The sequence below is a fragment of the Aulostomus chinensis genome, chromosome 3 (assembly GCF_037954235.1).
Source record: "Aulostomus chinensis isolate RoL2024-O1b breed Wild chromosome 3, RoL_Achi_v1.0, whole genome shotgun sequence".
NCBI classification, from domain to species: domain Eukaryota; kingdom Metazoa; phylum Chordata; class Actinopteri; order Syngnathiformes; family Aulostomidae; genus Aulostomus; species Aulostomus chinensis.
In genome coordinates, this window is record NC_141322.1 from 26,086,172 (window position 1) to 26,112,586 (window position 26,415).

At 41.4% G+C, this 26,415-nt stretch overlaps 1 protein-coding gene across 6 annotated transcripts; it reads left to right on the forward strand.

The window, feature by feature from the left end:
* The first annotated feature begins 12,235 nt into the window (after positions 1-12,235).
* LOC147268418 (tubby-related protein 1-like) lies at positions 12,236-25,752 on the forward strand. 6 transcript variants are annotated; one of them, XM_086199967.1, is made up of 13 exons: positions 12,236-12,414; positions 13,171-13,237; positions 16,779-16,911; positions 17,021-17,131; positions 17,232-17,357; positions 21,173-21,292; positions 21,523-21,806; positions 21,900-22,064; positions 22,588-22,700; positions 22,822-22,930; positions 23,026-23,124; positions 24,257-24,428; positions 24,820-25,752. In XM_086199967.1, the coding sequence occupies exons 1-13, from the start codon at positions 12,368-12,370 to the stop codon at positions 24,951-24,953; spliced, it is 1,680 nt and encodes a 559-aa protein (XP_086056093.1). In that variant the 5' UTR covers positions 12,236-12,367; the 3' UTR covers positions 24,954-25,752. The 6 variants fall into 6 exon arrangements, with proteins under 6 accessions (XP_086056093.1, XP_086056097.1, XP_086056095.1 ...); XM_086199971.1 differs by lacking the exon at positions 12,236-12,414 and having other exon boundaries at positions 13,187-13,237; positions 16,768-16,911; positions 21,523-21,651; positions 21,724-21,806; positions 24,820-25,749; XM_086199970.1 differs by lacking the exons at positions 12,236-12,414; positions 13,171-13,237 and adding an exon at positions 13,501-13,667 and having other exon boundaries at positions 21,523-21,651; positions 21,724-21,806; positions 24,820-25,745.
* Positions 25,753-26,415: the final 663 nt, after the last annotated feature.

Sequence of the window (26,415 nt, forward strand, 5' to 3'; positions counted from 1 at the left end):
TCAGTGTTGATCAGTGCAGCCACCCCCTCCAGTGTTGGAGGGGGTGGCTGCACTCTGGGGAAGTGGAAAAAAGTCATGAAGCCCATCCATTTTCTATACCGTCTACCTGTTAAAGGTTGCTGGGGGGGCTGGAGTCAATCCCAGCTGATATTGGGCGGGAGGTGGGGTTCACCCTGGAGCAGTTAGGGGTTCAGTATCTTGTTCAGAGACACTTTGACGTGGTCACCGGGGGACCCTACGGTTGCTAGACGGCCCCTCTATGTCTGTCTATGTCTGATATATGCCGCCCAAGGCACAAAGCCAATACTGACAAATCGTCCCCATTGACACTCTTACTTTGTTGGTTCTTTATTTACATAAATATATGAACATTCTTTGAAACTTCAAGTATTCAAAAGCTTTAACAATACAATAAAACGTGATCATGCTGTTGCAAGGGTTGTGTGGTGCAGCCGACACTCTTTAAATCATGACAGTATTAACATTTATTTATAACATTAGCAATGTTTTAAAACACCAAATACACACAAATTTCAGGGGCCCAAAATGTTCTCTCTTTTGGCCACAAGATGGAAGCAAAGCGTTTCCTTCACCGCTCCACCCGCGAGTGTGTGAGTGAGCGTCATTCCCAGCACTCACTGAACCCCTCAAGGAAGGTAATAGACTGTATAGTTATCACCTGAGCAGGATTCACTCCATCCCACGAACTATACAACCTACTACCTCACCTTGCTAGGCTCAACCTCCACCACAGGACACTAACCTCAACAAGTACTACAACTTAACCATGTTTTCAGAAGACCAGTTCTGCTTCGAGGTGAGGGATGGGTCGCTCTGAAAAATGCACTACTTGGTCCGTGAGTTCTTCTATCCTTGACTCGTTGCATCACAGCAGATCAATCTGTCTCCTCAGGAAAGACAGTAGATTGTATAGTTATCTCAGAGGGAGGACACAAACCCCACAACTATTCAATCTACTACCTCAGCCTCGGGGACAGATACTTTGCCCGGAGCAGATGAAACTTGTCTGTTGATCTGTGTGACACAAAAAAAAAAAAAAAAGGAAAATCACACAGATAAGTTAGTTAAAGATTGTCTATATATACTTTTATTAGAGACCAACATGGGTGAGTTTTAACGCATCTGGAAAAAAATTACATGTAAGTTTTCATTATTAACCCTCTCAGGCCAGTCTAATACAAGATTTCTCAAATGCGATGGCAGTATTCATGATGACATCCTCTACCACAATGAGGTGGTCGCTATTTCTAATTTCTCTCTAGTCTTGCCAAATGTCTTTGTTCTGTTGTGAAATCAACAACAGTGACAAAAGCACACATACTATTACAGTATAAATATGGATACTCATGTAAAACGGTGTCTGGAAAAGTTTTGGCTTTGGCAAAAAGCTAACTGACCTCACACAATATACTGTAATACTAACTTCAAGTCTAACGAAGCCTGACTTAAGGCTTTAGATGTGGGGTGTAATACCAACTTCAGGTCTAACGAAGCCTGACTTAAGGCTTTAGATGTGGGGTGTAATACTAACTTCAGGTCTAACGAAGCCTGACTTAAGGCTTTAGATGCGGGGTGTAATACCAACTTCAGGTCTAACGAAGCCTGACTTAAGGCTTTAGCTGTGTACAGAACACACCAATGGACACCAAAGCATCGTCTTTTCTGTGTGTTATTGTACTGTCCTTTTTATAAATTAAAAAAAAAAAATTGCTGTTACACAAATGCACCATTATCCAAAATAACAATATTGGAAAGCTCTGACCAAGTTCACAACAAACTTAAGTAACAAGCCTACTAAGAAAATGTTTGGGTAGAAAGTACATATGTTTGCATTAAAATGTGGGCGGTTAAAGTTCAGAGTAAAACTCTCCAGTACAGTGACAAAGTATTTGTAGATTGTTGTTTCCAACCTCAAGGTCAAATCAAATCTAACCTAAGTTTGGTTCAACAGGCTTTCAGTGTCACACGGCAAACCGAGAATAACAGATGACGCACTCAAAAAGTGCAAAAGAAATAATACCTTCTTGTTTTCAAGTGTGAGTTTTACCTCTATTTTGCGGTGTAACAGCTAAAAGCACTGATCATAATAAATCGGATAGCATGAGAGAAAGCTGTTACAAGATGTGCCAGGAATTAGTGCCTGATTAACTTTAAAAGTTGACCGTGTTCTTTTCAGCTCAACCTCCATTGCTCAATCGGAGCACGTCTTCACAGTGAGATCCCTAACACCCCAACAACAAGAAGGTAATGCAAAGCAAAAGAAGAGAAATGCAAAATGGCAGCACCTCGGCCATTTTAGGGAGTTGTTTGGCACCCAAACACAACATCTGTAGTGCAACCTGTTAACTTCTGCCTCCACCCCTTGTTTTTCCCCTCATAATGGCAGAGAGAAGATTAGCTTAAGGACTTCAGCTCATTTTCATAGTTGCTTTTTATTGATTCACAGGCCATACTTAGAAATAATGCAAAGAAAAACTGCATCGTGATTTTTGTTTTGTTTTGTTTTGTGTTGTTTTGTTTTGTTTAAAATGTTTGAATGGAGAAGCTGATGGTTTGACTGAAGAAAATTGCCTCTTTGGCTCAATGTGAAAGTCACTTCAAGTCTATTGAAAAGGAGTCTGTTTACGGTGCCAGCTGGAGTCGGAGACACTAGGTGGGCAGAGCTGTCTGGGCCCTGACAGAGCGCTACTGGCTGAACTGACTGAACAGACACTGTTATGGTAGACGCTGGTCAATCCATGCAAGTGTTAGGACTCTTTGCATAAATTAGCATGTGAACCATAGTTGCTGAAAGGCGCCTGGGCACTTCATTATCATTCTGAATTCCTCTTTGGCCTAATTAATGGCGACAGTGATTGAAATGTTTTGGCTGTGTGGCGGTGGTGCCATGGCATGCTCGTTGAGGGAGAATGAAATGGCACAAGGGCATCAGAGACAGGAAGGCCTTAATTGAGATGTTGCATTAATTAGAAGGTAAATGGTTTAAAGCACCTAAATGGCTGGCCTGTAAAGAGATGATGGAGCGAAAGCAGCAGTACACACAAGTTTGTTGTAGGGGTTATTTATAGTGTTGTGATAAGTGGTCATAACCATGGGTTTACACCACAATAAGAGCATAAATAAATGTTCAATTATTATTTCAAGAAATCTCTGTTTGTCCCTCGGCCTTTCTGCCTGTCTTTTGCACAGCTACCTCAACAACAAATCATACAATCGACCCTCAAAAATCTTTGTTGGCCCCTCGAGGAAGTGCAGCGCAGAGTTTGCAGTCTGAGGTCTGAGATCACAGTCAGGATCCTTGATAGCTTCTGAGATGACAGGGAAGCTTTTGAGATACAAAATCAGAAGCTCTGATGCTGTTCAGGCCACAGACGGGACAGCTTTAACCACGCCCGTCCTCATGTGTGCATGAATGTGATGTGATGAATTGTGACCGGCACTGACTGAGAGGACTAAGATCAAAGTCAGAGATTAAAGTCAGACCCTGAGATCCAAATCAGAGATTATCATGGAGGTTTTGGATCATGACGCTACCCCTCTAACAATGGCACTGTGATAGATAGGGGGGCAGAACATGGAGTAGTGGCACCACATTTTGACTGGACGGCTTTTATGTTTTGTGACGTCACACACTCCCCTTCCCCAAATAACAGGGTCTGCTCTAACACAACTACAATTTTTATTTTTTTTCATTTCATTCCCATTGCTTTTAAAGTCAGAAGAACTGAAATCAACATGTTGTGGCTTGCTTCTCTGTTTCTCAGAATAATGTCAGTTGCAGTTACTTCAGTTTCTGTGACAGATATCACAATTTATGAGCCAGTAAGATGCACATTTTCATTCATTCTTTTACTTCTTCTTACCTCGCAAAACATATCAAATTGTCCTTTTTCTGCTCATTAACCTACCCCAAGCTGCCAATGGGGGGGTTGACCAAGACAACTCTCTCTCTCTCTCTCTCTCTCTCTCTCTCTCTCTCGCTTACAACCGGAAGTGGTGATTTGACTTTCACAGTGTATCCCCAAGATGCCAATGACAGGCAGATGGCTGCTTTGTTGCTGAGTATAATGAACCAGAGCTGTTTAGAACCCCCTAATCTTTATCTAATCGGAGTAAATCACTAACAGTAATCCACACACCAATGAAATATCAATACCATTGTCATTCACTGTTGGAGATGCCCACCGCAGGTCTCCCTGTCACAGAGATAAATATACAACTTATGACAGAAATCCATGCCGTCAAATCTGCTAAGATTTGCCGAGCAAACTGAGTATCTAGTAAACAAACGCACAAGAAATACCCAATCCAAGTTGGCGTTGGTCCACGATGATCGCCGGAAAACGAGGACGACTGTGGGGGGAAAAAGGTTGGTTCTCTAATGCTGCTCCCTCCAATATTTACTGCCAAGAAATGGGCATTGTCTGCGTGCCAAGCTGAATCTCAATGAGACAAAAAGGGGGTGATGTCGTGGATGCAGTATGGCAGAACCCACCACAAAGGAGGGAGGAGAGTATTGGCAGCCAAGCAATAAGAGGATGCCATGTCATGAAAGGGGTGATGATACCACACAAGGAGGTACGGTGGCGAAGCTTGCTGCCAGATGCTCAGTGCACTGGCTGCGCTACGTGAAATATGCGCTCACACTTCGAGAGAAAGGTCCCTTGTTCCATAAGCAGACTTTGTCCATTTCATAGACAAGTGTTTGGTACAAGTCTGAGCTTTTGAATCTCATCATCTGGTCTACAGAAGTTTACAATTCGTACACAAGGCAGACCGCTTCAGCCTGCTGTACAGCTTCACTCGCTGTCAGCGAAAACCTGTTCTGGTGTCAAAAGAGAAGAGATGTCAGTGGTAGATTCTGTTGGTGGGTTCTTGTTGTTCTGTTGTTGTTCTAATGCTGTCTTTTTTTTTCTTTTTTTTTTCTTTTTGGAGTTCCCTTAGGCAGCTTGCCACAGGGGATTACAGATGTGCCACAAAAAAAATATTTCTTCAGTTTTAAAGCGACTTTACGCTGCATGGTTTTACTTTCTGGTGACCTGGGATGACCAGGCATGCAATACTGCTGTGCTGCTTACAATTATGAGAAGGCTGAAGGTGTGTATTTTAGAAAGCTCTATGGATCTTTACTTTGCTTTGTCCTTTTATTAAAGTGCAAGATACATTTTTATTGTGTTTTGATTTGTGGATGTTAGGCCGGCCCATCAAATTCTTAGCACTTGGTGAGCTATGACAGATGTTCTCTACTCCCTCAAACGTCCCTGCAAGAAGAAAAAGACAAAACAAAAACACATTTCATCCTCACGTCTTTTTTTTTTTTTTTTTTTAAAGTAAAAGTTATTTACTCAATGTCAAACTACAGTGAGGGCCTGGGTTTTGGAATATTATCCTCAACCCTGTCATGGTAAACCTCCAAATGGGTTAAGATGAGTGTTCAGACATTAGTAAAACATCTGGACCATCCAGATGTTATTTTCAAGATGGATTTTATATCAAGTGAAATTTGTGACATCTGGTAATTGGTTGCTCCTTTCTAGAGTTTCTGGTGTGGTCTGTGTGATCAAATGCTGTTTGTAGCTCATAAATCAGTTGTACTAACAAACAGGAAGAGCAGCGTATGTGGAGTGTGTACATGGAATAAGTCCCGGCAAAAGAAACCACCAAAAAAAGAGAGACCTTGATCCTGAGAGCTGCACACTTACTCGTATAGAAGAGCGAATAACGCAGGATATTAGTCTCTAAACAAAACGCCATCAAGCAGTGTGGCCAGTTCATTTGAGGATCTTGGGGGGTGGGGGGAGGGGGGGGGAAGAAACCAGTTAACTTTCTCTTCATCCTCCCTCGGCTCTTCTTCATTCCCCCCCCCCCCCCCCCCGTCTTTTCCGCACAGTAAAATATGCAACGATCCATCTTCATCACACAAACACAAAAACTAAAAGCTGGCTACAAAGAAAAAGGAAACACAAATGCAGAGCGAGGGCCAACATGCTTACGTGGTCACAATAAATATTATTCACGCAACAGTTATATCTGTAAAGAGGAGGGTTGTGTTTATCAACAGAATTCATGTCTATGTTTCGGGGGTTCTTTTTTTATATACATATTAATGACACACTGGGAAAAAAAAAAAAAAAGAGGCATGACTGACACAGAGACCCTTCAATCTTACAAGACAAGCCCCAAGAACAATGCTGTCTGCTTCTTTCCGGATCTGGTTCATACTGGTTTTGTGAGCAGGTCTTTCAAACGGCATTGACGAAAACTTCAGGAATCATTCAAGTTGCCTGTATTATACGATAACTGCTTATTTTTCAAGCCGACACATATCCATTAAGGATACTTTTTTTGTGGTGAAATACGTGACAAACTGTAGCCATGTCTGACTGAAAGTTGTCCCCCCCCCCCCCCTCCATGTGGGTAGCCAGCTGCAACACTTCAACCAATATAATAAAAAGGCAAATTGTCTTTTACACCAGTTTCCTGTTTGAAATCCAGAAGTAACAAGCACATTTGATGATGAGGTGAAGTTTTCCTGTCTCCTTGCTGCTTTGACTCGCTGTAAATTTGACCTAAACATTGCCATTTATTGCAGTCCTTTACTTTAATGAGCAGAAACACATTTATTTCTTACTTCCAGCATGTGTTTTCAGGGCTTTATAATCAGACTAGTCATTACAGTAACCGTAAACAAATATTTCTGAATGCATTTAAGCCGACACAATCCCGATGTGTCTCAGTTCAACAGAAATGCTGGAGATTGAGACATCGTGTTGAGTGCAAGCAAAGCAGACACGTACAGTGTGGAAGTAAAAGAAGTGTAAAAGTGCAACAGAAATCACCAAAGGGAGATGTATGTATACAAAGAGGAATATCAAGGCCAAAAACAGAAGCAGAATCAAAAATCAGAAATACCTGGAGTGAGTTTTTTTGTACAGGCCAGGCTACTGTTCACCCACAGAAAATTAGGCCACGGTGGAGCCGAAAAAAAAAAAAAGGCGGGTTAGAAAGGAGACAAGAATGCATTTCCACATCCCTCTCTTTTGCCTGCAAGACGAGGGAAAGGCTGAGTAGTGTAACAGCAAGCAACCCCACTCGAACAGGGGCTGGGGCTTGAGAACAGTTTCTGGGCCATGCCCTCCTCTCTCCCTGCCCACTTTTGCCAAGCTGCCAAGAGGCAGATACATGCGAGGAGAAAGCAGGGCGAGGGGGGGGGGAGAGAGAGAGAGAGGAAAAAAAAATAAAGTAACAAAATATTGCTAACGTGCTCCGTTTAACGATGTGATCATTCATGCAGGATATGCAGGCAGCAAAACGAAAACTGCCTTCCAGTTAGAATCCCTGGGCTAATTTATTAGCAGTCTCACCAAGTGATAATGTGTCATCATAAAGACATCTTATTTGACTGTTAACAGGGAGGGGAGAGAGAGAGAGAGAGAGAGAGAGAGCGAGAGACAGAGAAATGAGCTCAGGTAGAGGAATCAGAAGTGACTACTTACATGCTGTCTTGTAACAGGTTTGACAGATTTATCTAATGTTGGCCAAACAATTCAGAGCCAGATATTCCTGAAGCATTTCAGAGCAAATGAGTTAAAGGCTTCTCTCAGAGCCGTGCAGTAAAGCCTTTTGTCAGCACTTGGCATCATTCCCAGGTAGTACATGCCTCACAGTTCCCATTTTTGGTATTCACTCCGGACGTCTTTAGTTGTTCTGCACCTGCCTGTGTTTTTATTTGGATTTCTTGCTGAGTCAATGGTAACTGCTGAGGTTCTCATTTGATTCGAATGCGGTAATGAATGAAAAACTAGTGATTACAATTGAGAGAGCAGATGAAACAGGACGTCAGGGATCATTACCACAATGCGCCCGCAAGAAACAAGCGAGGCTCAGAGAGGAAAATAAAGGCAATGGGAAGGGTTAACCTTTGAGTCCAAAGTTTCACATCCCCAAGTAATAAAAGAAAAAAAAAAATCATCGAAATAATCCGAAGCAGGAGTCCTGAATACTTTCATTTGCAGTGTGTCCACCCCAGAGTGCCACAGACACTCCTCAGTATCTTTCCTCAGGCAATATCCAAGACAGCTTCCTGTGTGACGTCACTGACTCTTCATTTTTTACATAAAAATCCTCGCTCTCCTCACGTTGTCCAGTTTTGTAAAAGAATTTGCTCTTTCAATTAACAAAGACAACAAATATGTGTCAGTTTGCTGACTTTTCAAACAGGTCCTCCCATCCCACCCCCCCCCCCCAAAAAAAAAGAGAGAGAAAAGCAGAAGAGTAGAAGAGCTAAACAACAACAACAAAAATCCTTTTACAAGTTTGTGTCTTTCTCTTCCTGCTCGCGAGCTTGTAAAAGTTCTGCTGTGAGGGCTTGAGCCAGCCTCCATTGGCATGGTATCAAAAGAACACTGCTTGGTTCAGGGGGGAAAAAAAAAACAAAAAAACAGTGGGGACAAGTCTGCGAGGGGAGAGCTGGCTCTTTGCACTGTCTCTCTGGGACTCAGGGTAGTGTCCACTCTCAGGACTTTTACTCTCTGCTCCAGGGTGTACGAAGTGCGCCAGCTGTGACATATGTTGAGGGATGCACGGCCGTCTGGATCGCTCGAGAGAGGCTGCTCTCTTTCACAGACACCCAGAGAGGGAAATGCAAGCTACAGCTCAGTTTCCTGAATACTTTGTTTCAGATGTGTGTCGAGCTCTCATGAGGCTCTGCGCTGCTTGTGTTTCATTTCTCACACAGTTCTGGCTGCTTGACCTTTATTTCTGCTCTGAGGGATTCTCAGCTGACCTTCCACGTTGCATGATAGTTGATATATTAACTCTACTATTACTCTCTTGTTTTACTTTTGCTGTAGTAGTTTTGATGATTGATGCGTCGTAGCAAAGCCTGCGCAAAATAAGATTATAAAAGTCTCAGAAATATATTTTCCTTGAGCTGTTTACGCATGCCTGAACGTAAAACCTCTCCACGCAGGTGTCACAGGAAGGACATGGTTGCTGGCTTTGAGAGTGGGCAAAATGGAGAACTTAAAAAAAAATAAAAATAAAAATTTGGCAGCAGTTGTATGTTTGTCTTACCCCTATGAACCCAGAAATTAAACAATAACAGGAGTACTCGCACACTTCCACACACACACAGACTGATTTCAGAGGAGTTCATCGATTGTGCAATTTCCCCTGCTGAACTCAAAGTTGTGATTGCGTGTTCCAGGTGAACTTTCACAGCGCCATGTGCAAATCGCAAACCTTTTTTTTTTTTTTAAATTATATAAGCTAAAAAGAGCAAACGGTCTACCTCCTCTCTGTGCTTTAAAATAAACAACAACAACACAGTTGTCCTTTCAAATTTATACCACGCCTGCAGCTAAATAAAAACATTTCATAATCCGCAAAAAAACAGGTCCCTCCAGTGCAACAAACTCTGACTTTGTGCTCAATTTTCAACATAGATATTCTAAACAGTCTTATCATAAGATATATAGTGTGTGGTTCTGCCTTATTTTTTTGCATTGATGCACCATCTGCTTCGCATCTGCTTCACACATGCGCAAGTGGCTCCGACATCTCGGACAACTTACGTGTGGCGAAACCAATTTAGATTGGGTTTGACAGCCTGATCCTCCCATGGCCACTCGCTAACGGCTAACCATTCGCATGTGATGTTTCCATTGTAGATAAAGTAGTTTTATTTTATCGCCCCGTCATTCAGCTCTTGCAACCGTCCAAAGCAAGCAATGATTAGTAATTACACTTAGTAGCATTTCATGGCAATTCCATGACTAAATTGCTATTCAAACATCCGAGCTGTTCGCCAGCGCCCACAGACAGGACGATCGGGCGACAGAGACGACTATCTGTGAATCACAGATCATATGCTAACGGTTAGCTGTTCGCCAGCGCCCCCAGGAAAAACAGGGCAACAAAGGCAACTATCTATAAATCAAACATAATTTCCTAACAGTCAAGCCGTTCACCAGTGCCCACAGGATTACGAGCAACAAAGATGAGTTTATCCTCAAATAAAACATCACATGCTAGCAGTTAGCCATCAGCCAGCAATCACAGAACGAGTGTGAAGCAAATAGCGTCAGAGTTTCATATCGTTCAACCCTGCCACCAGCGTTTGTGTAAAACATTTAAAATATAGATTCATATTTTGACTAAAGCTCTATTCCTCCATTTGCCAACCATATACAAATGGGTTTTGTGGTTCGTTAAAACCATGTCAGTCACAAAGGGCCGCGATTTAGTCAGTTCCTTTTTCTGTGTAACCTCATATACCCTGGCTGAGGTAGCACTCCAAGTTTGGGCAATGAAACAGAATGTGACTTTGTTGAATAAACAGTGTGAGTTTTATTTCATCTGAAGCTCCAGAGATTATATTTGCTCTTACATAGCATCCTATATCATTTACAGTGAGCAGACAAGACCTGCCATTGTCTTCTTTTCTGCCCCTCCACCCTCCTAGAACAATCCCTCCTGAGGGGATAGATACATTTAATCCAGATTTTCCTGTTTGGTCTTTATTGTTTATCCTTCCTGAGATATGGACCCTCTCTGAGTTGATGATTCACCAGTGACACCAGGTTCATCTCGGTTCACATCCTCACTAATGTGCTATTTCAGCACTAAAACCAATGGGTGTGCTGAAATATCATCATCACCCCCACCCCTCAACTCAAACATAGGTCACTGCCACTGGAAGCTCCACCTTTATGTATTTAACATAATTCTTCCTGTTTGTGCAAACACTTTGAATGGTCCCTGTTCCACCATAACTTTGATTCATGTGTTTTCCTCTCACTCAGGCGTGTTGTTCCAGTTGTGGGTACAGTAAGAGCTGGTTTCACAGCCCCTCTTGCGTCGACTCGCATTGCTTCAACAATGTTTACCATCTCGCTTGCGGCAATAAAACACAACAGACGCGAACACGAAGGGAAAGACAGAGATTGGTGCGAATCCCACCGCCGTTTCTGTCTCTTTAAGATTTTGATGGCCCTCTCCGCTGCTCCCCTGAGGTTGTCGGCCCGCCTTAGGCCGCCTGCCAACTGCCATGTTACTGTCAAGTGTTTGCTGAAATGCCAGCAAATCCATTAGTCTAGACCCATCTCACCAGTCCGCAGACGGGACGGTGATGCAGGTGGAGTAAGGACACACGATGCACAGCGCTTCCCCCTCTTTCGTCTTGTATCTGTTGTTGTTATTATTCACCTCACCTCCTGCTCCGACTCTCGCTTCCATTTTAGGCAACAGAAAACCACACTTAACATCTTTTATTAATTATTACGCTAAAGTCCGCCATCTTTAAAGAGCAAATTACATCACAAGACACCCCTTCCCCACCCCACCCACTCCATATGTTTCATGGTGGCCTACCACTGCTTTTCTTTTCTTTTCTTTCTTTCTTTCTTTTTTATTTTGAGGCCACAGCAGCATCTGGTGGTTCAAACAAGAAATCACACTTTGTCTTGAATGTATTGACACTTTTCCGGATCAGGCGGTAGACTGAAGGAATTGTTTTTGACGTATATTTGCCCTAATTTGTAAAATCCTTTTTTCACGCTTCAGCTTAAAAAAAAAAAAAGCAGCTGCTCCTTCATCCAATTTAAAACTAAAGTGCCCAGAAAATAAACGTCTTGACCTGTGACACCATTTTAAATATGCTCCTAAACGCTGAGCTCTCCCTGAGAAACGTGATAGAATTATAATCAGTCCTACTGTTCATTAAAAAAAAAAAAAATCTAATTTGTATTGTAAACATCACATCAATACTTTTAGCATGCAAAAAAAGTCACGTCAATTTTTTAAACATTATTAAACGCATCAAATGTTGAAAGTAGGAGGTAAGAATGTTTCTTTTTTTTTTTAAATGATTCCAACCTCTTGCCAATCTATCAAGTTTAACCCTGGTAGTCTTGCTCCAGTTTACCACCACTCAACTCAACTTTCCTCCGGCAAAGTTTTACATGCACATTTTTCTTGACAACCTTCACGTATTTTCTATGAAAATCTAGAAGATGCTCACAGATGGCGAGTAGCCGATTAGAGTAATCCCTGCCGAAGGTTGAAGGCAACCTGTTTGTGTGGTGTATGATGGTGGGACCTATTGGTTAAAAAAAAAAAAAAAGAAAGAAAAAAAAATCCTCTTAGAATTCAGGTCATGTGACCTCTGTGGGCTACACGATGTGTTGGGAGCCCTGCGTCTTAGTGCAACTGGTGAGAAGGTGTGTGATTGGTCATATTTTCTACTCGGATACGCCTCTGTAAACTGGCTTGAATGGAGTGAGTCACATTTCAAGTCTCCCTGTTGATATTTTATGATAAAAATCTGGATCCTCCAACACCCGCCATGCCTCTCCACAATCCTACTGTGAGAGAGGCCTGGACACAGGACAGGTATGTCAACACCACCGCACAGCAATACGGATGTGTGCTGTATTTTTAGTCATGTGAGGGTATATAAGTATTAGGGGACCCCCCCTGCCCCCATGCCTCCCTGTAGTCCTACCTGAGGCCTTGAGGTTTTCTCAATGGTTGTTCCCACACACCCTTCACCCGCCCGCCCCCCTTCCAATGGGACCAGCCAAGTGGTGCTAAACCAATAAGTGTCAGGGGAGAGCTTTACTTGTTGCTGTCAGGAAGACCTACTTACAGTAGCCTGCTTGACCTGCTCATGTAAGAGTGACACAAGTCTTTTCTTACATGACCACCACGCACCAAACTCTGGCTTAGACCACAACTGCGATCGCCTCCGATTTTCTACCATGAAAGCCAGCTGACTCGGCTAAGTTTAAGTGATATATACAGTATATGAAGTGATATACACTACAAGGAAATTAAAAAGCCCCCCTTGCAAAATCCTGGTAAATGGGAGTTTTTTTGGGGGGGGGGCAGCTTGAGCCTGTAGTTTGGTGGGTCCTGGAACAGAAGTCTTTTTTACCAATATAAAACAAGAGTTAGTAGCAGGTAACATCTGTTGCATGAGGATGAGCACAACAGATCTGTGAACACATTGTGCACCTCTGTGTGTGATTCCATTTAAAAAAAAAAAAAACAGACAAACATCACCAAAACCATGAGCTTCACGGGAGGAGGAATAACTAATCATTGCAGCATGTTCATAATGTGTGTTTCTCATTATCTTTGCCACAGAGTTGAGGAGGATGAGGAGGATGAGGAGGATGAGGAGCCTGATCCTGTTCCGCAGCGGCAAGTTAAGGTAAATGTAAAGAACCAGAATGAAACCTTGCTATGCTACGTGCCGCCTGTGGGGGGGTTGTGACAGAAGCGGTGATGCTGACGTGTGGATCCAAACCACGAGAACACACATTGGGTTTTCAACATTTGATAAGTCTGGGCTTTAGCACTCCAGATAGTGGACACATCTGATAAACAAGCCTTCTCCCTCCCTGAGAGCGCCGGTTGGTTTCTCCCGTTGACGTGTTCCTACAGAGCAGATGGCTTTACACATAAATCCTATTAACAACTTTCTGCTGATGGAGACGCAGTGAGTACAGGCCTTTCTCCCTCTTTCATTATCACCACGGAGAAGTCGTTTTTTTTTTCTCCTCTCCGTCTTCATTTTCTAACTTCTACAAAGAAACCGTGGTTGGGCTCCAGTCAGAGACCACACCATGTCTGCAGAGAAGGTAAAAGGGTGGGGTTGAGGTTTTTGTTTTTAGTTACTTTCACATGTGCTGCTTAATGATGACATTTGATGATATGTGAACAGTTAACACCTAACGGGATCAAAAATAAAAGGACTGTCAGAGGATTCAAATGCAATCGTCTGCTCCCAAAATCAGAATTCATAGTAATTTGTCTGGGACTGGGGTTCATTTATGTCACCATTTTAAATCTGTTGCCTCTGAAATTTCTGTTTGTGCAAAAGAATACTTGAATTATTTGGATTTAAAACATTCAGAAGAGTTATAACGCAAACAATAACCCCTGGCCCATGTGTGTGGTAATTGCTCTCTACACAAACACCAGTATAGGAAGTACTTTATCAAAGCTAGACAGTTTATCCAGCAGTATTCAGACATGACTTCAAGACTGGAAATGATTCCTGTGGACAGCTACATCACGGATCACCCTCACATCTGTTGCATTTTAAAAGATATTTGTGGAGATCATCTGCCAAAAATCTGCAAAAACATGCACGAGGGGCTGAACCCTGTCAGTTCTCCAACCACTGGGGTGCGACTGAGGTGACATCAAAACAAGCGTTTCACTCCTCAAGCCATTATCATGACCTCATCTCTCAATAATTCAGTAAAATTTCTTTTATATTAGTACGTTGTGTGAAAAAAAAAGATCAAAATCTCTTTTTTTTTCCACTTGCGTTTTGCTGTTTATCAACGTGATCAACATTTCTATACATCCATTAATTCTAACCAAACGGGAGGACTTGTTTTTACAAGTTTAACCCGCTTTCCATTCATAAATCCACACCTATCAGTGAATTGTAATCAGGAAGCTTCTTTTTACAGCATAGCAAAGGAGCAGATGTCGAAATACATACATTTAAAAGATGTTCTTCCATTAAAGGGATATCTTCAAATGCTGTGGGAAGTTCAAACAAAGGTTATTTGTTGTTGTTGTTGTTCAATATACACAGCAAAAAGACTTGCCAAGGATACATTCAGTGAAAAAAACAACAACAAAAACCCCAAAACACATTCTAATACACTTTAAAAGACAGAACTGCTTAACAAGGAGTGTTTTGTCACGATAAAGTGACTTGTTTTTAAGTAAGTAGACAAGTAAATCTTGCCCGATGCTTTGGCACTGCACCCTGTTGGGTGTCTGGTTTTGCTTGTAGGAGGCAGTTTGTGTCATCGTCCAAGAGGTCCTTGGGAAAGTCACAGCAGCCCCTAAAACTGCTACTTTGACACACAAACATTTCTTTTCTAAGCATATTATATTCTTATGTATAATGAGTATATTCATCATCTTTAAAACAGCTAAGTTAGATAAATGGCGACATTTTAAAAGGACATGATAAATGTGCCGCCTTTACACGCAGCGAGGGACACAAATAGGCCTCCGTGGACGCTGGCTCTGCTTCTAATAGGATTACCTTTACTGTCTCCGCTGGCTGCAATCACACTGACCTCCTTCTCCGTGAAGTGACACCTCGCTGTCATACCACAGCACCTCAGATTTAAAAAGAGGCCAGAACTACGTCTTTAAAAAAAAAAAAAACACAAGAAAAAACAAAACACCGTTTTTATTTGAGATTATTGTAAAATCATCAAACTGTAGGAACATAATAACCAGGAGGCTGCGATGAGGGACGACTGAAGGTCAGGGGTTTGGCCTCTCTTTGGAGTTTTAACCTAAGCTTGTGTCTAGACCACCTCGACATTAGCTCAGAATAAAGGAAACAAAAAGCAGAAACTCTGACTTAACCTTGTACTTCCTAAACCTCACTATTCACACATCTTCTCCTACACTTTCTATATCGCTTGTAAACTCACTCGGCAACCCAGCAGGTCTGACCGCTGTTGAGTCAGTGATTTCATGTGAATGACTTCCTCCACTGTGTCCTCGAGTACATGTGATGTAACCTGCTTGTGCTCTACTGTAATCGCAGTGCTTTTCTCCTAAGTTTCGTCCCGCTCAGTCGGAGGCCTGAGCAAGTTACGTGAACTAGTTCATTCATGACTTTGTCCTCTCGTTTTTTGGACGTTGTGGAGCTGTGGAATCAGATGTAATCGTAGTCCACTCGTCCCTTGAAAATGACAGTTATCGCTTCATTGCTTCATGCCCTGTTTCCTCAGTCACTTCCTGTGACTTAATCTGAAATCTGGAGTCTATTTCTTGTTCATAAATACAAGCTATTATTAGTAACTTCAAAGCATGCATGTCTGTATCATTGCATTTACCACAGTAACATTTCTTTCTGCATTCATGTCAATATACCGTGAGGCTGTAAATAGCACATTATGGCTGAACAGTTGGGCCTATTGTTGATGTTCTTAGTACTCAGGCGCTGTTTTAAATCAGAGTTTTGCCGTGATTTGAGAGGAACAGATTCAGAGACGCGTTTCTGTTAGAGGTGTTCACTTGTGGAATAGCCGTGACAAGGAATTTTAAAAAAATAAGGCATTTCCCTTTTCCTCACTTAAAAACATCTACAAAACTAAGGCTCTTCAAAAAAGAAAAAAAAAAAGGTATAAAGAAGAAGAATAGTGGACTTACCAGTACTGAAAACTTGTTTGGATCATTGTTATGGAGGTCTATTCATTTATGAATCAGACATGAAGAATAATAATGGTGAGATACACAAACTTTTGGTTGGATTATTGTTATAGAAGTCTATTTATTTGCTTCTCTAAGATTTTTGAAAGTTTCTTTTGCTCTTAAATCTCATGACGTAACTTAGCTGCCTTGCTGAAGTTGTTTCTTTTTTCAGCCTAAACCCTTTTGATGAGCTCCGTCCCGTGTATATTGTATTATAATTTGAAGTGAACATTTCTTTCTGTATTTCGTCGGGAAATTGAATGCTAATCAGTACAATCAAATCAAAAAATGTGTTCATTTTTATAGAAGCAGAACTAACTCACCTTTTTGTTTTCATACCTCTCGCTTCCCTCCACGTTTCACTTTCTAACGGTAAGTTCCGAAAAGGTCTTTCGACGCTGCTGTGCTCCGTCTTCTCTTTCTCGTTCCCACATTTCATTTTGCTGCCATTTTTTTTTCTTTCCACAACTCTCATCTCTAATTTGTTTGATATCATTTAAGAAAATCCCCAGAAGCCCAAAAAGAAGAAAGAGGAGGCCAACAGCACAGCAGAAGCCAAGCTGAATGGAACAGAGGCCAAGCCCAAAAAAACTAAAACCAAAAAGAATGAAGATGCATCGGAGGAGGACAGTCCCGCCATGCAAAGTGAGGAGAGAAATGTCTTTAAGTATTTTCCATAAGCAGATGATAAACTGTGATCGTTTGAGTGTTTCCCCATCGGCGTGATCTAACCCTCTGCTGCTCAATATTACAGATGGAAAGAAGGTGAAGAAAAAGAAACCAGAAAAGAGTAAAGAAGAACCTGAAAAGGAGAAGGAAAAGGAGCCAAAGAAGAAAGTCAAAAACATTCCAAAGAAGAAGAAAGGTAACTCCATCATTACTTCCCCTCAGAAAATATGAATCCCGTACAAATGAATATAAAGTTCCAATATATATGTGGATGATGTTGTTCGCTACGTTTACAGGTTCAGGCACCGATGACGATGACGACGATGAAGACGATACCCCCAAAAAGAAGACAAAGAAGAAGACGACAAAAGACAGTTCACCGTCCGCCAGTTCTGCCAAAGAGAAGAAATCCAAATCCAAAGGTGGGGTCACAGAGGCTTAAGCCACGCTCTTCAAACTACAGTTGTAAAATCAGATTAATGTTGCTAAGAGGATTAGTTGATTTTATTGGGTAATGGCGACGGAATGGCAGCACAAACACAGCAATGACATCATCCTCAAACACTGTAATTAAAATATTGCCGTAGTCCAATTCGGGACGATTAGCTTTTTGTTTATTACACAATAAATTCACAATAAACAATGAATGTCACTTGCGCAAAAGATTCTGCTCATATAACCGTAACTTGATTGGCCCGACAAGTTTCCAGACTCACAAATTTTGTAAATGCTAGACGATTCTGACTCGTGAGGTTTTGCTTCTCGTCTCACGTAGCCAGATGTGTCTCCGTTGAACTTTGCCAGCGAGGGAGAAACGTCTGGCTCAAATCATTCTGCTATAGTAGAAAAAAAACACTCTGGTTTGTTTGTATTTCTGTAAGCCAATCGTCATCGGTGACGGCCCTGACCCCGCATTCGATTGTAAGTTGAATGTTGATTATTTTCTGACCTCCAATCAGAATCCAGTGCATCTGCTCAGGAGAACTACAAATCGCCCGCGGCAACCCGATGTTTATTTATCAAGGCTTACAGTGAGGATGGCTGATTCCACACACACACACACACACACACACACACACACACACGGGTAAAAAAAAAAAAAGAGAGACGCGGAGGCTGGGCTTGTAACATTACCGCACTGAAGGGGTTTATGAGTCTGGACTTTTACTCCACTGAACTTCAAAGGAAATATTGTTCTTTTTACTCTCCAACTTTTATCTGAATTCATCGGTTTCGAAGAGAAAGCTAGCGCATGGAAAACATGGCAAAACCTGATGAACTTTCAAATTTGAAGCCTGCAAAGTTCAAGGGGAAACAACCAGAGCAGTAAAACCAGAACACATACACTTTTAACGTGACATTTAAAGGTCAGTGGTTTGATGATCCAAGGATCAGAAGCACTGAAATATCTCACAAATATCAGCAGAATCTGTACTTGTACGTCTGATACACAATTAACATCATAAACACGACATCAAATACTTCTCTACTTCACAATGGAATCTTTTACCTGAGTAATATTTGGTGTGGATATTTCTGCTATTATTCTTTTCACCGATCCATCAATCACAGATCAACTGAATGGAAATTGAAACAGAAATGGCAACAGGACTTAAAACAACACAAAGTAAACATTTATGGGAAAAAAATCTGCTCTCTCTTCACTGCGTGGGTTTGCCACGCCACATTTGCTGTTTTGTTTTTTTTTACTTTTGATGCGATTCCATGTGAGCTGTCGATCATTACGGGAATACCTGCCCTAACTTGTGACTCTCTGCTCCACATTTAGGAAGGGCGGGGGCTAAGTTTGACGTACCGATGGGAATCAATCACACAAAAATCTTCTGTATGTTTTTCAGTGTGTTTCAGTAGCAAAAGACATGTCAGATATCGCTCACGAAAGATCGCAGTTTTATTCAGGACTTTTATGCTTTTATGATCCTAAACATTGCAAGCAGATACACAGGTTGTGTGTGACAAATATTCTATAAGCAACATCGACAAAAAGCAGAGGGATTTACAGTAGCCGTGGCTCGTCATGGCATCTGTCTTCTGACTATCACAACGCAGCAAAGAGACGATGGATGCATTCATTACACTACTCTTACCAGGAAATGGACAGATGGTGAGCGTTGCTGTCAGATGTTGTTCACGGTTTGCTGATTCAGTCGTTTCAAAAAGCAGCCTAGACAAAGACCAGCAGCAAGGCCAGGAATCAGAGGAGAGTTTACAACTGTCCCTAGCCATCTTGTCGCCTGACTGTCAGATGGGTTTTTTTATGACTGGACAACATGAACAAAGAGTTTCTAGGTTTCTTTTGTGTTAAAATGTAATTCAAAATTCATTTTGGGTGACAAACTCACCATCTGTCATGTAAAACAGCCCCTATAAAAGTTTAAAGGACATAGACTCAATAGAATTGATAAGAAAATTGTTTACTAAGACCACAAACCCCCGCAGCGGCGTGGCTCAGAGGTAGCGTGGCCGTCTAGCAAGCGAAGGGTCGCTGGTTCGATCCTCTCTGCTACGATGAAGTATCCTTGAGCAAGATACTGCTGCTCCTGATGGCCCTGCGATGGACTGGTGACCCGTCCAGGGTGAACCTTGCCTCTTGCCCAATGGCAGCTGGCATAGGCTCCAGTCCCCCACAAGCCTTAACGGATAAGCAGCATAGAAAATGGATGGTAGTAAATCACCTCCTGCTGGTCAATGGGAAGAATGCAGCTTTGGAGCGCCTTAGTAGTCTTCACTTTACGCACCAGGAGGCTAAAGAGTTTTTAATGAAAACAAGACTGAAAAACCTACAATCTGTAAAAACCGTAATTAGCTCTATATTTACAATTAGCAATAAAACAACTGCAGAAATATACCTTAATAATATTGCATCCATACTGTAAATTGTCATCGCAGCCATTTTAATGATTTATTTTTTGCTTTGTAAGACTTCCATGATAGATTCTCACTCTTTACTGTTAACTCTTTAAGTGCCGTTTTGTAAATATGACTCAGATAACAGCAAGGAAATGAAAGATTGTTTCTGATAACTGTCTGACTGAATTTGAAGATGCGTAAAAGCAGACGAAGCAGGATTTCACATAAATATGAAACACATGTCCTCTGACGTTTGTCCTCCCACGGAAACACACAGCATTTTCCAAAAATACTGTTGAGTGCTGTAATTTAAAACATTAGAATACTGTGAAGGGCCTTCATACTTTTACTTGTACAACTGTACTCATCTCCCTACAGTGCAATGCTAACAACAGTGCAACACCGTATTTACATAATTTCAGGTAATTAGTGTTGAAAACGTCTGTAAATGAGCAGCGATTGTTTACATCGTCCACTTCTTTTGTGGGGTAAACGATGTAGATGCCATCGTTTTTTTGTTTCTGGTTGCAGCCACACCATTTTAATAATTCAGTATTCACTACAGTAACTGCGTGTTTTAAAGCCTTTGACTACTCAGTATGTATAAATGACGGATGAAGAAATAAACAGTATAACGGGTTGACTAACACGCTAAAGGGAGGAGAAACTAGACATTTATTCTTATTCTTAAAAAGTTAATGAATGCCAAAAGTGCTGATGGAGCACTTTGAGGTTCAGGGTAGTAAATCAGCGAGATAAGATATGAGAGCATGTTTGGGCAGATTCATCATGTGGAACAAATCTGGAGTGTATTGAAGTATCGAAAGTGTAATTGAGGTTTTCAGGACACTTGTGGCACTCCGTCAGAGCAACGATAATTCTGCCACATTGCTTAAGTGTGGATCTGAAAGCAGAGCAAATATCTGCAAGTAATATCAGTGCTTGTGCTTCATAAGCTTTTTCCTCGGTCTAAAATGCTTTGGCTGAAGAAAATATGACCTTGACAACCTAGTAGACAGATGTGGGCGAATCCTTGTGAAGCCCTCTCACATTCTCAAGTGCTAGGGATCTGAAAAAAACAGCTGGAAGAAACATCAAGAGCAGAGTTTATACTGTGCACGCTCAAAATCAGGATCGCACGCTCTAAATGTGTTCTGCTCTTACAAAACTGCTCAGTCTCAAGTCCTGACTAGAAGTTGTTGTTTTTTTTCTCAGTCTTTTGCTCCTGTTTAATGTTGCAAAGTTAGATTTAAAAAAAAAAAAAAAAAAAAGTTATATATGGTAAATTCCTAAGAGTGTGCCCACAGACATTCTCCACATTCAAGGACAGATAACATTTTTTAAATTTTTTTTTCAAATTTCACAGAGGACAAAGATTCTGAAGGAAAAGAAAAAAAGTCCAAGTCTAAAGAGAAGGATAAGAAGAAGGAGCCGGCCTCAATGTTCCAGATAAATGGTGACAAAGACTCCAAAAGCAAGAAGAAAGGTGATTGTTGGTTCACACGAGGGGTCACAAGCCAGTTAGCCTTTTCTTTTAAACCGTCTGTACTGTAAATGAGGCCCTGCATCTCAGGTGACTCTCCAACTCAGCTTGATGCTTCAATAATCATGTCTAGATTCATTTGAATTTCAAATGATTTCAACCACTCCAGTAGCCCAATACAAGCCATTTCAAACTGATGACGTGGAAAACATTTCATCCTTTTTCTTGTGCAGCTGCCAAATCAGACAGCGACGACAGTGAAGAAGAGACCAAGTCGACCAAGTCAAAGAAGAAATCCACCGCCGGCTCCATGTTCCAAGCCTCAGGAGACAAAGACAAAGACAAGAAGACTAAAAAGAAAGGCAAGTTTCCATGGACTTGTTCTTCTTTTTATATCACTGCCAAGAATTTAACAAAGCTGTTGTCTTTCTCAGGGAAAGCAGAAGGGAGTGATGATTCTGAATCTGAAAAGGAAGAAAAATCCAAAAAGAAAAAGGGCAAAGGGAAGAAGAAAAAGGTACTTCAAATCCTCCACGAATCAATAGTGACATTTTGCATAAACAAAGAATAATGATGATCAGAATCAGGAATCTTTCTGCTGTGTGATCAGGAGAGACCTCCATCACCTGAGATTGAGTTTGACGACTTGGAGAAGTTTGTGTTGGATCCGGCGCCGCAGGGCGTGACAGTCAAATGCAGAGTGACCCGGGACCAGAGGGGGATGGATAAGAGCCTCTACCCGATTTATTACCTTCATCTTGACAATGAAAAAAAGGTCAGAGTTTCAGCCTCATGTAGAGTTTTCCCATTTATGACAGAGAATCAGCCAGCAACAGATGGAATTATCACATGACTTGAATTAGATCATAGGCAGCCGTAGTTTCAGAGCAGCGAACTGAACAACAGAGGTTTAACGAGTCAGAGAGCGCACACTTCCACCAGAACCATCCCACTGACACAGTCAGATCACCATCACTTCCGATAATGCCATCAACTGCTCCTCAACCGGACGTTCTAGCACCAAAATCCATCCACAACTTTCTGAGTTCTCCTGCTAACAGAAAAAAATCAACGCCTGTGTGATCAAGTGACCTCCTAAGCAGAAGAAAGTGAATTTGATGCACATTCCAAATGCAATCCGTTGGTAGAGTCTGGTTTTACCCCCAGCCCCTGATGCCTTTACCATCAGTGTCTTAAAGTGTTTGCACCCTGCAAAGCCCTCAAAGTGCTGGATAAACATTAGATGAAACACTTTCTTCAATTCCACAACTTACATTTTTATCTTTTATTTGTTATAGACATTCCTGTTAGCTGGCAGGAAAAGAAAGAAAAGCACAACCTCCAATTATCTCATTTCCATCGATGCCACCGATTTATCGAGGGGTGGAGAGAATTTCGTTGGAAAGCTACGGTGCGTCACACTTCACGATGCATTCATTTCTTTAAAAGAAGCTTTTGAAATGTGTTATGATATCGAAGTATGGCTTTGTGGGGAGTTTTAAATGTGGCCTTTACTTTTACACGCCGTCCAGGTCAAACTTAATGGGGACTAAGTTCACAGTATTTGACAATGCTCTAAATCCAGATAGAGCTCTTCCAGACTTGTCGAATGCTCGTCAGGAGTTAGCTGGCATCATCTATGTAAGTAAACAGAAAATGTCATTGGTCATATGAATTATTCTTATAATTTGTTTGCCATACAAAATAAATGTAACTGCTCTTCAATCTCATGTCAGGAAACAAACGTGCTGGGGATGAAGGGGCCCAGAAGGATGACGGTCATCATCCCAGGAATGGACAAGGACAACGAGCGAGTGCCGCTGAGACCAAGAAATGTAAGCAAAGCTTTTTAAAAGTTGACATTAACTCTTACCATAGCATTTCGTGAGCAGCTCACACAACAACCCAACAAAGACACAGTCACCGGTGTAAACGGCAGTGTGTTCCGTCAGATGTTCACCTGCCAAAATTCTGTTTGGCCCATAAACAAAGATTCTTCATTGTGTCAAGTAATTCCAGTCGTGCACATCAAGGCCAAGTATCTCCGCTCACCACATGTCGGCCAAAACATGACAATATCAAACACGTGGTCTGATTTTTGATAATTCCGCCATTTGTTTATCAGTTACCCAACATAAAATGTCTTGAATTCTTTGAGATTGTTTTTTTTCCCCTGCACGACCCCTCGATCAAGAACAGTTCTTGTCCCTTGCTTCAGTTTTTGAGTAGTTTTTGAAGATTAATGACAAAAAATACAAAATGTCATTATACAAACACACCAATCTATTAAACAATAGTGTGTAAGTCTCCTTTATCCAGTTGTATGCTCAATACTCCAGAAACACTCCAGTTTGAGCAGAAAAACTACTTCATGACAACAGTAGCAGCACTGAAATATACAGCGTGAGTGTGACTTTGCACGTTTTAGGTGGGTTCATCCTGCCTGCCAGCTCGGGAAGCTACGCTGCGCATCACGCAGTCATCCAGCAGCAAAGTCTGAATTATCCTGGATGATGAGTTTAAGAGTTTGTGCACGAATGTTTCACATAGTTTTGCCTTCATTCTCCAATGGCTTCCAACGACAAGTAGCTTTTTCTGAATTCTAGACTCACCAAGATGTGGTGAAGGGGGAAAAAGTAAAACTTCTTAATGATGTAAAGACATTGAATGGGGAAGAACTTAAAAACAAATTATATTTTTTAGGTAAAATTTCACCATAGGGCTTCTTAACTGCCATAACTGAAAATATGGATGTGTTGTGTTGATGTGACATCATAAGGCAGTCAACGCCAACCCTGGTTGTCTTGACTTGCTGATTCGTGTGTGCAAAACCATCAGATGACTCAAAAGCAAAACCGGGCCCCCAGAATCTGCAGCTATGGTTTGCAAGAACCAGATGCGGCCAATGTGCAAAATCTCTCTCTTTGTTGGTGTTCTCCTGATTGATCCTTTGCCAATCCCTTCCAGGATTGTGACGGCTTGCTGATAAGGCACCAGAATAGAAGGGTTGAGAATATGATTGAGCTCCACAACAAAACGCCAGTGTGGAACGAAGAAACGGCGTCTCATGTGCTCAACTTCAACGGCAGGGTCACCCAGGCCTCCATCAAAAACTTCCAGATCGTCCACAACAAAGACTGTGAGTATCTATCTATCTATCTATCTATCTATCTATCTATCTATCTATCTATCTATCTATCTATCTATCTATCTATCTATCTATCTATCTATCCATCTATCTATCTATCTATCTATCTATCTATCTATCTATCTATCTATCTATCTATCTATCTATCTATCCATCTATCTATCTATCTATCTATCTATCTATCTATCTATCTATCTATCTATCTATCTATCTATCTATCTATCTACCTATCTATCTACCTATCTAACTGTCTATCTATCTATCAATCTACCTATCTAACTGTCTATCTATCTATCAGTCTATCTATCTATCTATCTATCTATCTATCTATCTATCTATCTATCTATCCATCCATCTATCTAAACCATGTTTTGTCTTTCAGTGGACTACATTGTGATGCAGTTCGGACGAATAGCTGATGATATTTTCACGCTGGACTACAACTACCCACTGTGTGCCGTGCAGGCCTTCGCCATCGCACTCTCTAGCTTCGATGGGAAAATCGCCTGTGAATAACAGAAAGATCCTCAGTTGTCAACACGTGTGAGTACAGCACACCCCGATCAGACAACTCCTTTGATGCGTCACTTCCTGCGATGCGGCGGCGCTGATAACGACCGATAGTTCTATGAATGTGACACTACCTGCTGCTGTCATCACCTATATGGGTGTGCTTCCCCCCAGCAGCAAAGAAACAAAGCTGGTCCCACGTTGTCATCTGATCTTGTTTGGCAGCTTTATTTTCAGTGATCAGATTAAATTCACTTTCATTGGAAAGAGCGGAGCGGGGCAATGGCACAACTTGGCAAGAGAGGCATTGATTTTTTATTATTACCATCACTGAGGGATGTCAAGCCGTTGTTTTGCCTTTGTTGTGCTGCATTTGAATGTGTTGCACTTTGAAGAGCCGACTCAGAATTTAAAGAGCTACTGACAGTGGGCCATCAACAACACAACGCACAGTTTCTTTCACAAAAAAAAGGTAGTTTTAAAAAACCTTCAACAGCTGGAAAACATATTTTAATAGAATTTGAACATCAGTTCCAGGTATCCGTCATTGCTATTCTAAAACATGTAATATAGTCTTTTGGTGTTCTTTGTGTCTATGAATAACCTGTTACGTTGTATTCATCTTATATGTTTCATGCTGCTGTAGATTTTTCTATCTGTGTTTTTTTGGTTTTTTTTGGTTTTGTTTTGGGTTTTTTTGCTCCAGCATTTTTTTAAAAAATTGATGTTTTTTTTAACGCTGGCTTTGTTTCATTTCTAGGCTTATTGCAGTAATGCTGTTTATTAAAGCATGGGAAATAAATGTTCTTCGTGTCAGTATTTATTTGTGTATCACTTATACTCACGTGTTTGCTCAACATGGAACAGCGCCACACAGTGAAGGTAACAGAAGAGAGGCAGTGAACAATGAAAAGAATCTCCACTTTTTTTTTTTTTATTAAAGCCATAGGATTTGGTGATACATAAAATATGTTTTATGATCATGTATTTTCTGTTATGAGCACGCTGTTGGCAGGTAATCAGACTGATTCATTCCAGTTGCTGGTTTTGCCTGACATGTTCAGGGGAGCTTCTCTCTGAAGGAAAAACCTGTTTGAGCTGACGGCTTGAAGAGTAAGTGAGAGAGGTGTGTATTCTGCCTCAACCTGCTCAGGCAGTTGTCCAAACTCGCAGATTAAATGAAGCCTAAAGCTGGCAGCTCCTCAGGACGGATGCAGGAAGGTGAGGTCTTCCTCCATTGTCTTCTTCTATTACAAGTCTCCCAGCTAAGATTGTTGGTCCGAATCATTTTCAAACCATCTGTGCAGGAGCTCTGCTTTTATGCCCCAGATGTGCATGAACACACGCAGAGTTGCAATCATGTTGATGACCAACAGAAGGAGCTGTTGAGAGCGGAGAGGTGATTTCTCCTTTTTCCACACTGATGAAAGCCTGCACCTTCGCTAATACTGCTGATTAACTTGACAAG